The 14,355-nt window shown below is 40.2% G+C and overlaps 1 protein-coding gene across 2 annotated transcripts in view; it reads left to right on the plus strand.

Moving 5' to 3' along the window:
• Window positions 1-9,210, plus strand: part of LOC106811692 (DNA repair-scaffolding protein-like) — a 13,204-nt gene extending 3,994 nt beyond the window's left edge. The window contains exons 8-20 of one of the 2 annotated variants that reach the window (XM_014815396.1): window positions 15-741; window positions 1,179-1,318; window positions 1,539-1,600; window positions 2,297-2,538; window positions 3,002-3,049; window positions 3,806-3,967; window positions 4,733-4,922; window positions 5,100-5,316; window positions 5,637-5,810; window positions 6,059-6,149; window positions 6,373-6,490; window positions 7,934-7,984; window positions 8,291-9,210. In XM_014815396.1, the coding sequence (XP_014670882.1) occupies window positions 15-741; window positions 1,179-1,318; window positions 1,539-1,600; window positions 2,297-2,538; window positions 3,002-3,049; window positions 3,806-3,967; window positions 4,733-4,922; window positions 5,100-5,316; window positions 5,637-5,810; window positions 6,059-6,149; window positions 6,373-6,490; window positions 7,934-7,984; window positions 8,291-8,422 (2,354 nt within the window). In that variant the 3' untranslated portion in view covers window positions 8,423-9,210. The remainder of the gene's footprint in view (window positions 1-14; window positions 742-1,178; window positions 1,319-1,538; window positions 1,601-2,296; window positions 2,539-3,001; window positions 3,050-3,805; window positions 3,968-4,732; window positions 4,923-5,099; window positions 5,317-5,636; window positions 5,811-6,058; window positions 6,150-6,372; window positions 6,491-7,933; window positions 7,985-8,290) is intronic. The other variant, XM_014815395.1, reaches the window with a different exon arrangement.
• Window positions 9,211-14,355: the final 5,145 nt, after the last annotated feature.

Below are 14,355 nucleotides of genomic sequence, written 5' to 3' on the forward strand. Positions count from 1 at the left end.
CAATCAGAATGCACATGTGCAGGAAAGCAGTAGTCCTACTTTTGGTAGTTGTGATGGCAAAGGCAATCAGAATGCACATGTGCAGGAAAGCAGTAGTCCTACTTTTGGTAGTTGTGATGGCAAAGGCAATCAGAATGCACATGTGCAGGAAAGCAGTAGTCCTACTTTTGGTAGTTGTGATGGCAAAGGCAATCAGAATGCACATGTGCAGGAAAGCAGTAGTCCTACTTTTGGTAGTTGTGATGGCAAAGGCAATCAGAATGCGTATGGGCCGAGAGTTGGTTATCCTGTGGATGTCGGAACTCCCACGTGTAACATACTCAAAGAGAGTGCAACTGAACAAAACCCCAATATCTCGTATATAACTAATGATAGCCGTGTCCGATGCAAGCGTAAGGTTCAACGCAACTTAGCAGCAGAGATCTCACGTGGAATAGATGGTGAGGAACAAGCTACATCTGCCCTTTTACCTAGTGAAGTGATGTGCCAAGACAGCACTGACAATGAGAAAGATTGTCCAGCGAGCTCGCACAGGAAAATCGAAAGCGATCTGCTGGACACTTCGTACGCCTTGGAGTCACTGGCTCACGGTGACTCGTGCGAAATCACTGAATTGGCATGTGACAAGACAGATGTATCTCCAGTGGGTGAGGCTGAAGAGTTGCTGGTGCTTTTTATGAAAATCAAAGGACTCCAGTTGAAGATCAAGGCTGGTAGCATCATCAAGATTCATCCTCCTTGGTACGTTCTTTTTATGATGTAGCATTCACGCTATTCCCTTTGCCCACAAAGTATTCCTAGTAGATGTCAGCCTACTACAACCCGTGAATCCAATACTGCTGTTACTGGACATTGTTAGAAGTTGGTGTGATCAGATTTTCAGTAGCTATAGACTAAACCTTCTCAACTATGGGATGTCCTTGAGTTATCCAACTTGGAATATCGAAACTGATCCAAATAATGCTGCATTATTTAGTTTAACATTTACAAATGCGACCTGTGAGCTATGAACTACACACATGAACAAAGCCATCATTCAAACTGGTTAAGCTCCGAACTTCGAGCAGTTGATTTATAAATGCAATATTTGGAATGGACTATGTTCGGAAGTAAGGGTGTCCTTATAAGGTAAACTAAAATAACCATGTCATTGTTGCGAGATATTTGTGTGTCTGCAGGCAGCAGCTTCGAGGGAACAAACTGGGAAAGCCTGTAATTCTCTGCACTAACTTTAGTGAAACAGTGAGATATGAGGACGTGCCAGAAGTTTCCCCTAAACAGACTCTCGAATTTCTGTGGAAATGCCCCTGTAGACAGGGTGAGCTTGTTGTATCACCGTGTATAAATGAATTGTGCAAGGAGTTGTAATAATATGCATTGATTGCATGTATAGACCTATATATGCAAACTAGGCTGTGTGCAAGTTTATTTTATGGCAATACGACTGTATGAATTTCACTACGATTTTGCTGGATGAAGGTGTATTCTTAAAATTTCGATGTTAGGCGTTACATACTAACAACTGTTCTTCATTTTAGACATCAACATTCCACCGGAGTACTGCCCAGCATCTCTGTCAACAGCATGGATCACACCCATGGTAATAAGATGAAAGGGGCGATCCTAGGAAAATTGGTCACACAAGTTTGTCGTGTTGAAAACTAGTCACACAGGCAATTGGTCGTGAATAACAGTATAGTCATAACAGGGTGAGGGAAAAGAGGATTAATAGCAGGAGCAGTGAAAGGAATGTGAAGAAGGAATATAGAAGAGCGTGAGGAGGCTGAAGGAAGATCCTTTATATTCCTGCATCTTTTTTTCACCCCTTCTTCTCTACTATGCCCATGCTCTCCCACAGTGAGCTGAAAAAGAGCTGAACACACTTGAAATATTCATATCTAGTTCTAATTGTTAATAATACCAGCAGGATACTAGTAAAAATGGTAATATGCAAGAGACTCTCCTTATTATGCACACATATATATATGTAGGGTTTTGCTTGCATAATTTGTACTAATCTAGTTGCTAAATATGCCAGTAATGCGATACTGAACTGGTGGCAAAGAGTGGCAATGGATTAGCGTGTTAGTGCTTAACGCGAACCCTGCATAATTTAGTCATTGAAATTTTTCTGTTTACTGTAATATCACACTATACTGCCATATGTACATTATGTATTTGTAAAACAACTCCACAGCAATGCATATATTACACAGTATAAACAGCAGCGATGTAGCATTCAAATTAAGATACTGCGATAATCACGATTAGCAAGTTGTTTTTTAACACTGGTCAGGTGTCCTCCGTTCCACGTACCTCTTCGTGCAAGGCTGACGAGCAAGATGTGCTGAATCAATCACAGCACCTTGAAACCATCGACAACTCTCAGGTGAACTACATGCAACATTCACCCCTGACGATGCTGGAATCCATTGAGAGGAGTCCTGTAGGGGCTGGAGCGAGCGGGTTATGCATTACTGGGAAGGTGTGCAGAGTGTTTTGCCAATCATGTCCTGATGTTCCTGGCATGTCACCTAGGTACGTGTCCCAGTGCACGTTTGCTTTGTTGTGTGTATATGATGTGTATATTTTTGTCTTTATTGCAATCAGCATTGAGAATGTTATAATAGCAATCCCTACATACTTAAATTACGTTGTTAAGTGTTTTTCTCTGTTACTCCTGCCCAACGGTTGCTCCAGGTCAGGACTTTATGATTCTATTCATCTTAAATTACCAACTTCCATAACTATATGGTTATTTTACCCATGAATTTTTGTCATCTTGTAAAAGTGTGTAAATAGAGAAACTACTTCATGAGTCAAATCGGTCAGTTCTGGCTAAAAATGTATTGGTACACTGAAGCTCACCGCTAAACTAGTTTATTTCATTGTATATAGCACACCTACGTGTAGCATGTTATCTATATTTCGTCAATTTATTTATTACATGTTGATTCCCTCGCTGATGTATTGGTATAGAGTTACCGTTATCCCATTTCAGTTATGGCGAATCACGGAAGTTACTGAATATTCAAGAACGTCGTATCAGGTGAAGTTACATAGCATACGTGGTAGGTTAGCAGTTGTACATAATTTGGCTGGCTAATCAGCTATTATGCTGCCATCGGCCTGGACACCACACATACACAGGATTCCCTTGTCGAGTTTTAGTTTAAACCAGAACTTAAACTGCTCAAGTAATTTTTAAGTCATCAATGAAACCCTGCTTGAAATCATGCTTGCCTCTGTCACTTCCTACCAAATCATATTTGATAATTCAAATGCTACTATTTTGACCATTTTGGTTATATGTAAAATGCATATACATTACCTAAACTGAAGCACAATATTACAGAATTTCTTGGTACTTCTACTCAGGTGCAGTTATATCATTCACCAGCTGGCATAATAAAATTGTCGCTATGGTTTATTACATTTTTGCAAAGGTGGCAAGAGCAAACTGTAGCCCTGCGTATGGCAATGCTCACAAACCAGAATAGTCATTTTAGTACGTTGAGGATAATAGACTTGCATTAGTTTCAATTTAGTAGGCATCTTTATAATATCTTTAAAAATAATATCTATAAAATTTAATCTAATCTAAAAAAATAATAGTATCTTTAAAAATAATAGGCATCTTTATAACGGAACTCACTGTGCAGATTTTGCTGAACATTTCTAATGCACTTCTAGTCTACCTCATAAATATCAGTGGCTCCATGCTTGAGGGAATTATACTATAGTTTTATACAAAACTAATTATACAATTTTATGCTAATGTCATTTGCTGCCTCTGCTTCCGCAGATGGGCATTGCTTCTCGAAGATTCTGCAGGGATGTGCTGTGAGTTGCAACTATCAACAAGCTTACTCATAGACCAATGCTGGCAACACCTGTTGGCAGAGGGAGAGGGCCAATCCTTCCTCTTTACAAGGCTGCGAATCGTAGCTAGGACGACTGCAGAGAGGTGACCATACTCTCCAGATGCTTAACATCAAAGGAAGTGGTGTGAGCGAGGTTCAGTGATAGGTTCTTTGATAGTAAATATTCCTCTTTGATTAACCAATGCCCAGGAATACACATGAAACCTAGACTGACTCCGTAAGTCGTTGGCACAAATGATTTCATATTGGCATTTAATAAGAAAGCAGAGCAAACAGTTAATTAGTTTTGCCAGTCAGGTCCTATTTCCCACAGCGGGAATTTTGGCATTGTCAATGTATTGACTAGAAGTTTTTATACATGGGATTTTGTCGTTTTACAATCGAGTGTGAACCTAATAAGTTTGCCCTGCTGGTCAGTAGAGCAATATGTCATTGGGCTGGGTTAAAAAGCGTATATTGATTGGGTTCATGAATTCCATGATTCTAGCTCTAGGGGCATATTTTCAGAAACAGAATTAAACTGAAAATTGGTCATAACGGTAACTTTTTCTTATAGACTGGACCTCTATGCACTTCATATAAGGAACCATGTAACTTTACCACGTTTTCGTCAATCGTCTATGAAAAAAAGCTAATGTTAAGACCAATGTTAAGACTAATATTGTTTCTAACAACAGGCCCCAGGTTTACATAATGTTGCACGTGAGTACCTTGTGGGCAGCATCCACAGGGAATTGGATGAATGACACCAGGGCAATTTTGTTTTCTATAATTAAAGACAATTTTCTTGGCCAACAGTCCTCGTAGAAATCAATGTTGGCAGTTAAATGGCTGATGTACAACTGCAGGCACCCACAGCTGTTCTCCGTCATTCGCAAGGTAGCAGACAGTGAAAGCAGCCTAAGCAGCAACAAAGGTCAGGCTCCCTCTCAAGATTTCTGCTATATGCTCACAGCGACACCTGGTGAGAGCAAGTGTCAAAGAAGAGACACATCAGCAGCGAATTTTCACGAAACAAAGGTGTCCTTCCTTCAACAGGTAAACGTGCTAATGTGTGTGAAATGTATTCCCATATGTTTTTTTAGTTTGGTTCTAAACGTAGTAGAATAAATAAACGTGTGTACCCGTGGTATCGTTATGCAATGAGTGCATAATACGCGTGCAACAGTGCATGGCATGCTTCACACTAGAAACCACAATTGTTTTTATTTGTAGGCAGACGGAAGCATGTCTAGATATAGTGTTTGTGTGAGAGTGGTGCACAGTGACATGAGGACGTTATACTGTATTGATGCTAGCACACACAGTACAACGGCAGGCTATGTGAAAGTGCATTTGAGGGAGGCATGTCATATACCAACCAGTGTTATCAGGTCTCTAAGTGAGGGACATGAACATGCTATTGTTCTACGTGATCTTTGTCAGTACAAAGGTATTTTTTTCATTTCTACCCGTAGCCAGTAGGTTGGTTTATTTTGCTATATTTATTGTCTTTATAGTGTCTTGGTGGTCATGCTAAGAAATAACAGTGCATTGTATTAGTACAACCCAAGTTGTGCATTACTGATAATTGTAATCGTTTTACCCATCTGGCATGTGCCGTATTATCCTAAAATTCTTATAATGCATTTTAGTAAATAGCCACAATAGATATCAGCACTATTTCAGTGTTCACAATCAATCAATATCTGCCAGTTGTAAAATATTTATGACATAGTATAATTATAAATACACATTTTCTGTGTTAAAAAGATGGCACTACTGGTGATGGATACAGCAGAGTTCTGCTGGCAGTAGACAAACCACCATGCTCAGAGTTTGAGTGTGCTGTCGGTAGCACAATTATACGCGACACTACATTGAGTGTACTGAAGCTGCCAACTATAACCATGGAGAGCAAGGATATGGATTTGGTAATGGTGTCAGGTGCGATCACATTATGTACTGTGAAATATTTGGATGTGAGAAACTAAAACATAAATTCTTCCTCCGTAATATTTGTGTAGAATAAATAGTGCATTTGTTAACAGAATGCAAGCATTTCATACATAAATTCATTTTATCGTGAGAAAGTTACATAGATCTTCTATTCATTCTGTTATAATAAATGTTTGGCAGTGACTGGTAAGGTTTGGAATGTTCTATGTATAGTGCTTAACTTTTTTTCTATACAGGCACTATAGTTGGAGCAGATGAGGATACAGCTTTCTCCTGGCCAGTGTGCAATGGCTGTGGCAGTGAGACTTTAAAGGCAGACCCAACAGGGTATGTGTGTAGTCATGTTAGAATTCTAGGAAGAACTCTTGAAGCTGGGGAAGAACTCACTAGGTGGCACTGCTTAGTTCACACCATCCTTGTAATTTCTCAGAAGCCTAAGCAGTACATCAAAGTTTCATGTTTCGTTATAAAAATGCATAATTCTTGTTCTGGCGTATCAATCTGCATATAGTGATGCCGATGTATTTTGTGATGTTTCCATTTGTTCCAGGTCATTTTTATTCTGCGAAACGTGCAATCGTGGAATAACAGAACCCATCATAAAAATGAAGTTGGATGTCTTTCTTGATCTATCAGGCATAGTGACCTGCTCCCCGGTGGTTGTTCAGGTAGGAAGCGATGATCATGCTAGGTGACTGTGCATAGTGCTCGTGCTTTTCGGGCATTTATTTTAGGCAGTGGCTACACGTCCGGTTACTGGACGCCCAGCTCCCATGCTACGCGTCTGATCATATATTTCTTATGTGAACCCAACTATATTTTTTCAGTAAAAAAACAAGAAACAATAGGTTTTTACCATAATATTACTTACCTTTAGGTATTTTATCCAAAAAATGTGTTTGTGTAACTTTTGAGGCAACACTAAATCCAGTAAAATCAACGATTTGAAAGGGGACGTGGCCTAATCGTGATGTGGATTTGGGAATCTGTGCTGAGCTGTGTAACGGATGACCGGACGCATAGCCACTGTGTTTATTTTAATTGAGATATAGGTCTCAATGAGATAACCACACTCCCCTTGGAGATTGTTGCCAGCTTGATCAGGCTAACCGAGTGTGCACGTGATGCACGCCCAAATGTCAACATAGCAGTATGCCGTTACTAAGCATTGATTTTAGAACATCCCATGCCCAGTGCTTTTCGGCTAGTGCTGCCTGTCAATCACGCTAATTACCTTGGTGCATTGATTAAAAATCACTAAAAGAAGGTTCTGGTAGGCCATTGATCTTATAGTTGATCATATCACACTCATTATTCGCACTCACACTCACACGCACACTCACACTCAAGTTGTTCGTTGTAGACATCATGTTGTGTACCATTGCTTGTGCACGTTCACAAGGTTTCAGATAAAAGAAGAAAATTTGAGTAATCAGGTTTTGGTATCTATCCATGTGTCAATAAAGATTTGAGCCTAGTATAACCCATGCAGCCAGGCAACTACTATTTAGCCTCTAGTCAGCTACTGTTACACATTCATAAAGTGTATGTTGTGGCGATACAGTATAAATGTATAAAGTTGAGATCAAATCTCCTCAAAATTACTGTTGTGTTATGTACCCCAGATTTTAAACCTGGTGTCACTTACGTAGATTCTGATCTTAGGAAAAGATTAATCAGATTAATACACGTGGCAAAATAATAATGTAGCTATACCCCTGTGTAACCTGCTCAAACCTAGTTTGGGACCCCGGTATATATAGTTCGCATATGTGCTAAATTAATGCGGGGTGCTAAACTAGGATTGGGCCGCGTAACCTATTGAGCAGTTATATTTATATTCGCTTGGTAACATGTTTAATAATTTTTTTCGCTGTTACGCACATCTCACCAATGTCATTACAATCTGAAAATGCACGCTTTTTAATTGTTTCTTCCGATAGATGGCGGGTCAATGCAGAAGAATTTTTAATGCTTTTATGTAGGTAGTATATTAATGCATTTCAAGTGTTCCTACTGAAATAAACAAATGCTTGTGCTTATCTACAATGAAACTTATCTAGTGGTTTAAATCTGTGTGAGTACATATGATAAAGTTACTACTATTGCAGCTTCAGCAGAAGACAATAGAAACGGTGCTTCCACCTGGTGTGCAGACTGAGGTAAACTTAGTAGATGTGTGTAGTAATCGTTACCTGCAGTCTCTAATAGGCTGAATGTAGTTTGTATCATTTCTGTTGTGGGACTATAGTATTTATGAAACGTAAGGCAACCTTGTAGCTACAGCTATTGCATTTTAGTTGTCACAATGGTAAAAACTGCAATATTATTTATAAAAAATCTCAAACTTGAGAATTCCCATTAGTTCAAAGCACAGTTACCTCAATGAGGTACTGGCAAAACTTAACGAACTCAATCCCACCTCTGCCTTCCATTGAATCGCACAACGTGTCATCTCATCATTTTAGGGCTATGAGTTGGACGGTATTCTTGGCCGGCAAATCGGTCCACTCAACTGTTTCGTGAAAGCGTGTCCCGCTGCATCTGTCGTCGTAGGTGTTCCAGCACAGAGATGGCTGCTCGTTGAGTGTCGCTCATGAAAGCATGTGTGTGAGGCGCAAACTGCTGCTGGAGATATGGAAAGATGCTTCTGCTTTTATATCAAACTTGGCCAATGCTGGAAAAATGGCATTATTACCTCTGACCAAGGTCATTAAACTGGGCATCAAGTAGTTGTCTTTGGGTATAAGCTAGTGTATCGTGTATTCTGCACGAAACTAGTAATTGATGTTCCAAAAATGTGATACTTGTTACTGTGTGTGAACATGTTTTGTGTAACACATTTTTCCAAGAAATGTTGGCCATTTATCCTTTTGATAGTTAGTGGTGTTGATACTCGTTCGTTTTATGCCACTATGTGTATGTATTTGCTTGTGTACCTGAATTTGATGCTTACTACCAACAAACATGTGTAGGTTGCTCACAGTTACCTGTTGTAAATAATTTAATGGGAACAATACGGGTAGCTAACAGTTAAATGTAATGAGTTAAGTGTGAGTCCAGTCAAGTGTAGTCACAATCCTCGCACTAATTAATCGATGTTTCAACCATCTCGGTATACCTCATTCTGTTCCAATCCTTTGGATAACCTTCTGCTGCACACGGACATCTGTCTGAGAAATTAATCAGTGTGGCTCTTAATTGCATGTTTTGTACTTTGATACTCATTTAGGTAAATGCGTAGATAATGAAGCCATATTCTAGTGTCTTTGCTAAATTATACTAACTTCACGTTGTTCCTAGTCGGGATTGAATACCTCGAAATAAAAAAACAAAAAAATAATGTTTAAATATATTGCATTAAAATGGGAAGATGAACAAGAAGCACTGTCCTGTATTCATTGCTATCACTTTAATTGCCTGACGTTAATTGCTGCTAAATGACTTGGATGGTACCACAGAGATTTTCCATGCATCAATTTCACTTCCTAGCAATCAGTCTTGTGTGCCGAGGCAGGTGGACTAGCAGGATTGATTAGATAACCTACGCTAATTAAATAATAACAGCATTGTTGACATAGGCGTGAGTCATGCATGATACGTGTGTCTACCTGCATATCGTGATCGTGTTATTGTCCTACTTTGGAGGCAATTATAAACGCGTATCACTATCATTATTACACTCGATCTTGTGTGCATGTCCATTGTACAGCAACAGCCTACAACAGCACAAGGCTACCTGAGTCAGATAAATGAACTATTTAGCGAAGAAAATTTAGCCATGCTGGCCAGTTCAAACCGGTTGGGTGTCATAAAGACTCGTGATCAGAAGCTATGTAAAGCTTTTGGCGCGCGTGTTGCCTATCCCTACGTGTCGATGCCAGGTTCCAACATTTCGAGCTTATTACCAATAATGAGGAAAGAAACACTCAATAACTGGATAATTATAATCCACCGTGCACCTGTTCGATCATTATGATGCCGTTTCGTTATTACTTGCTCTATGTTGGTCCACGCAGTTGCTAGCTACGTGAAGAGCGACGAGGGTATTAGTCCGGCGGTGAGAAATTGACAGTCATTGCCACGCCGCTCCTGCGGGTAACTGATTTAACGCGTTCATGGACACGAGCAATTTAGTACCATGTAGCTGGAGTCAGGTAACGACAGTGTCGTTGACATACAGGCAGGTAAATACTCTTCCTTGGTATATAACTTGGGATCCGGGGCAATGAACTTTGATCGAAAGTTGTGATTGGATCTGTCGGTGTGTGGTACAACCGGTGCCGCATGAAGCGCTACTACACTTCGTTGATTGCTCAGAATGAAATCGTTGTTAAACTTAATCGCACACGTTTAATTTCCGAGACACCCCGCTGGCGGCGTATTATGCATGTATAATTTCCATTGTTTGATGAAAAATCGTGCATATCTCTCATGTTACCATGTTTTGATGAGCTCAAAGTCCTATAGTTTAAAGCAAAAAAATACGATTGTTTTCTACACTAGCACTGATAGGTGTCTTCATGGTAGTGCTGTGTGACTAATTAATGAAACTGATTGTTATCACTAAGACGAATATTCATTAATATCCAAGCCAACAATCGGTAGGCCTATGTGTGTAAACAATATAAAGACATTCCTTATTCGTTTGTTATGCGTCAAGCGTCATTGCGACTGATTTTCGACCAACGCTCGGTTGTTACTCAGGTTATCTCGGATAACAAACGGCACGTCACTTAATAAACTTAATAGTCACGTCACTTAATAAAGACATCACGTCACTTAGATACAATAGTTTCATTTGGAGAGCACCAGTGCGTTCAACGAGCAGTAATATCAAATCTGCGTATATTAACAAATGGTTTTATTGTTATCAGAGACGACTTATCAAGTTCTATTGATGCATTCCCCTACAAGGAAGCAATTGTAGCTTGCAAAGATAATGTACATCAGGGGCGTAAATCCGGGGGGGGGGATGGGGGGATGCATCCCCCCGCTCTTGAAGGAGGGGTGGATGGTCTGTACAAATATCCCCCCTGAGATTAAAAAAAAAGAATAGCCAAAAAGTATGGTTGCAAACATACAAAAACACGTGAAATTGTGAGCAATTGCAATTCTTACCTGTGTTTTAATACATGTATTATTACTATAGTAACCTAACTGTGTACGCTCTCTGAAAAGTCATGAAAAGTGTTTTGAATCCTAACTTGTAGGGTTGAGTCTAGGGTTGAGATAGTGTCATCAGACATGAGAATATGGCCCACAGTATGCCTCAGATTGCAGGAAAATGGCTTAAATATTTCAAAATTTTGCTTACGGCACGCGGGCCTGCCTGCGGCAGCCAAGGTTACTTTCGCCCCCGGCTGTCGCCGATCATCCCCCCACTCCTCGGTACGGATTTACGCCCCTGACGTACATCAACTGAAACATGCTTGAAAACGACGAGATTTTATCGTTGTGGGCGTAATATCTCTAAGCAGTGGGATTGTGTTTGTGATACCATGTGCGGTTCGATAAAAATCATTTCCAATAATTAAACAAATCTAATCTTATCTGAACTGAAATTGTCTCGAAAATCATTTTCGCCAAAAAATCAGATGTGTATTTTTTGCGCTATTATAAAATCACGTTTCTCCAATAGTTAATGTCGCTACACATGTCGATACATGTGTTAGTAAGTTAGTAACGCGTGCATTATGTCATGAGACTGAAAGTCCAGTTTGAAGTGTTGAGACTGAAGCCTCGCGGGCTTTAATTATGCATCGTCGCAATCACGTTCATCAGTCGCAAACTCGATATACGCGAGCATCGTAGAGGTTTCGTCGATTAGTGCCAGAAGGCAGCGTATAACTTTGAGAGTCTCTGCGAAAACAACTTTCACCCGTTTGCGGTCGTTGCTCCACATTGAGGTAACTACCGACATGCAGTCAGTGACGGTTAGTGTGCCGTTAACCGCAACCTTTGACATCCGACACGAGTCGGATATGCGCACACCGCGACAACATAGCGCCTATTTTGTCGCGTGTAGAAAGCGCGACAATTAAGGAATCGACGTTTGGCCCTTTGGAGCATCTGTTCGCGCATGCGCGTATGCACCCAAAACTTCAGTCTCTTGTCCGACATGATATATCTCATTTCGACTGACGACTTGTTAAGGTTTATCGGTATTTGCAATACAACGATCGAACCCAATTGATCATTGAAAATCATATGAGAGTATATGTAGGAAATGTCTGACGCGGGCACCGCTATTTTGTTTGTCCGCGAGAATATCACGGACCAATCTCGTTAAAATTAAATAAAGACATACACGTTGGGACTGTATTCGGTAGACGCCTGTGCGTATGCCGAGTTCGTTCGTATATATATGTTCATGTATATTCATTCGTTCCTGTGTAAGAATAGAGGAATTCCAGGCAAATCATTCTTCAAAACACGGGGAAATTTCTGATGTCAGATATCTGAGCAAAACGTGTATGGAATGCTCAAATGTAGCTACTCGCTTACAAAACACTTTAGAATAGAACAAATGATTAAGACCTCCCGTGGTATAGGGTAACTGGTAGAAACATTGTCTATCATCGTAGCTGTAATTTTTTTCCAGATATCCCGTGCCATGGAGGCCCTCGTGTATTCCTAGATTTTCATACAAGAGAAATGAAACGTGTAATAAACGCTTTCCTGTAAAGTGGATTGTTTCCTTAATGGATATAACCAATCTGCTTAGAATAACTACTCAACAAGAACGCGTGATCATTCAGCGGCGGCTGGTGTGAACCTTATTAACGATATTTGCTTGAAAACCTAAATGCGGGATACTGTCGGTATAACACAATTCAAAAATGAACGAATGCACGTTTACACCGATGTATTTGTGCAGGTAATATAATATGTCGATATTTCGATAGTAATCTAACCGTTTATAGTAGGTTTATTCATTAGTATGTACTGCCACCGCCTAGCCGATGTATCGCGTTAGATTCTGCTAGGTCCGTTTGTATTGCAGATGTAACCTTTGTAATACTGCGTGCCAGTTCCTTGACTTGTAATGTAGATCAACGACCTGAGCTTGTCAAGGGAAAGTGGTTTCTACTGCGCGCTATATTAAACTCTGGCAAACTCCAGTAAACGCCAAGGGAACACGTATACGCTTTATAATGTTCGTCTAGCTGTGTGTTATGACGCTTGATAGACACACTTCTTGGTTCTGCCTCCCCATATATGCAGAATCCATAGATTCCTGCGTAGTGCGTACGCTGTATATATACATGTATCATGAATTATCTATGGCTTTTCCGATTTCTTTCATTTATTCATTGTTTCTTTCTTTCTTACTTACTTTCTTTCATTTTTCTGCTAAACTTCATAAGTCGAACTTCGGAATTTAATAGAATTGTGCTTCCATGCATGCATGTAGATTTATACAAAATCGCGATGCATCCTCGATAGCGCCGTGTGTTCATTGCGTATGATGGAATGCTGTGCTGGTTAATACCGACAACTTCATTTTTTAAAATCTTATTTTAGTTACAAACGGCAGCGGTCGCGATGTCGCGCGTTAATTTCATTACAGCCCTCCACACTCCGCGCTTACGCAGTGTTGGCTACATAGTTTTTCAGCTGCAGAGTGCAGGGTGATTGCTAACCGCTACATCGGTGCGCGGTTGCTTTCAGTGTTCGATCTACTCTGAAGCCACCGGCAAGCAGAGCTGCGACTAGCGATATGGCAAAGGTCCCGGTCATTGCACCAGTTGCACGACTCGTTTGGCGAAATATAGAGCAACGACCTGAGAATATGAAAGTTGTTGAAGTTATCTAGATGTCTACGTCGAATATGGTGTCTATGTATACACACAAAGGGATACAGATGCACGAAGCATAACCGCCCCGTGGCTTAATTATTTATGTATTTGTAAGTTAAGTATACTGATCGTATCATATAAACGCATAATAGTTCCCATTATATATTTTGCTTTGTGGCGTCGTTTGATTATTTTGCGTCAAAATACATGCCAGCGTCTACGAATGAAATTTTGTTTTATATAATTATGCAAATTATCGCCGGTCACTGAGGCGAGGCATCCGCTCTAATACCCGCGACTGTGCATGCTTGCTTAAATACATGTGCACAGTAACTGTTTGACTAATCAATTGATCTACATGAAATACGTACCGTATCTAGTTTGTTACTTATATATTATATATGCGGTTTGGTTTATAAATGAATAGTCAGTAATGGTAACTATATATATTTCCTCTGTCCATATTGAACTGGTTTTTTCATTGTTTCCTGGTCGGTCGAATATTTTGCAGGCTGAGAGTTAGAGGGTGGTCCTGCGAGACCAGAAATTAACCGATGTCGAACTATCAGCTAATTTAAAATTAAACGCGCCGGTGTCGAGAGAATGAATTCCGTGCAACGACAAACGATCACGCGACTACGCCATCATCGACTCGCGCCGGATCGTTTGTCTTCTCGCTTGTTCCGCGTCTCTCTCTCTCTCTCTCTCTCTCTCTCTCTCTCTCTCTCTCT

Source organism: Priapulus caudatus, unplaced genomic scaffold (genome assembly GCF_000485595.1).
Source record: "Priapulus caudatus unplaced genomic scaffold, Priapulus_caudatus-5.0.1 Scaffold564, whole genome shotgun sequence".
Lineage (NCBI taxonomy): Eukaryota > Metazoa > Priapulida > Priapulimorpha > Priapulimorphida > Priapulidae > Priapulus > Priapulus caudatus.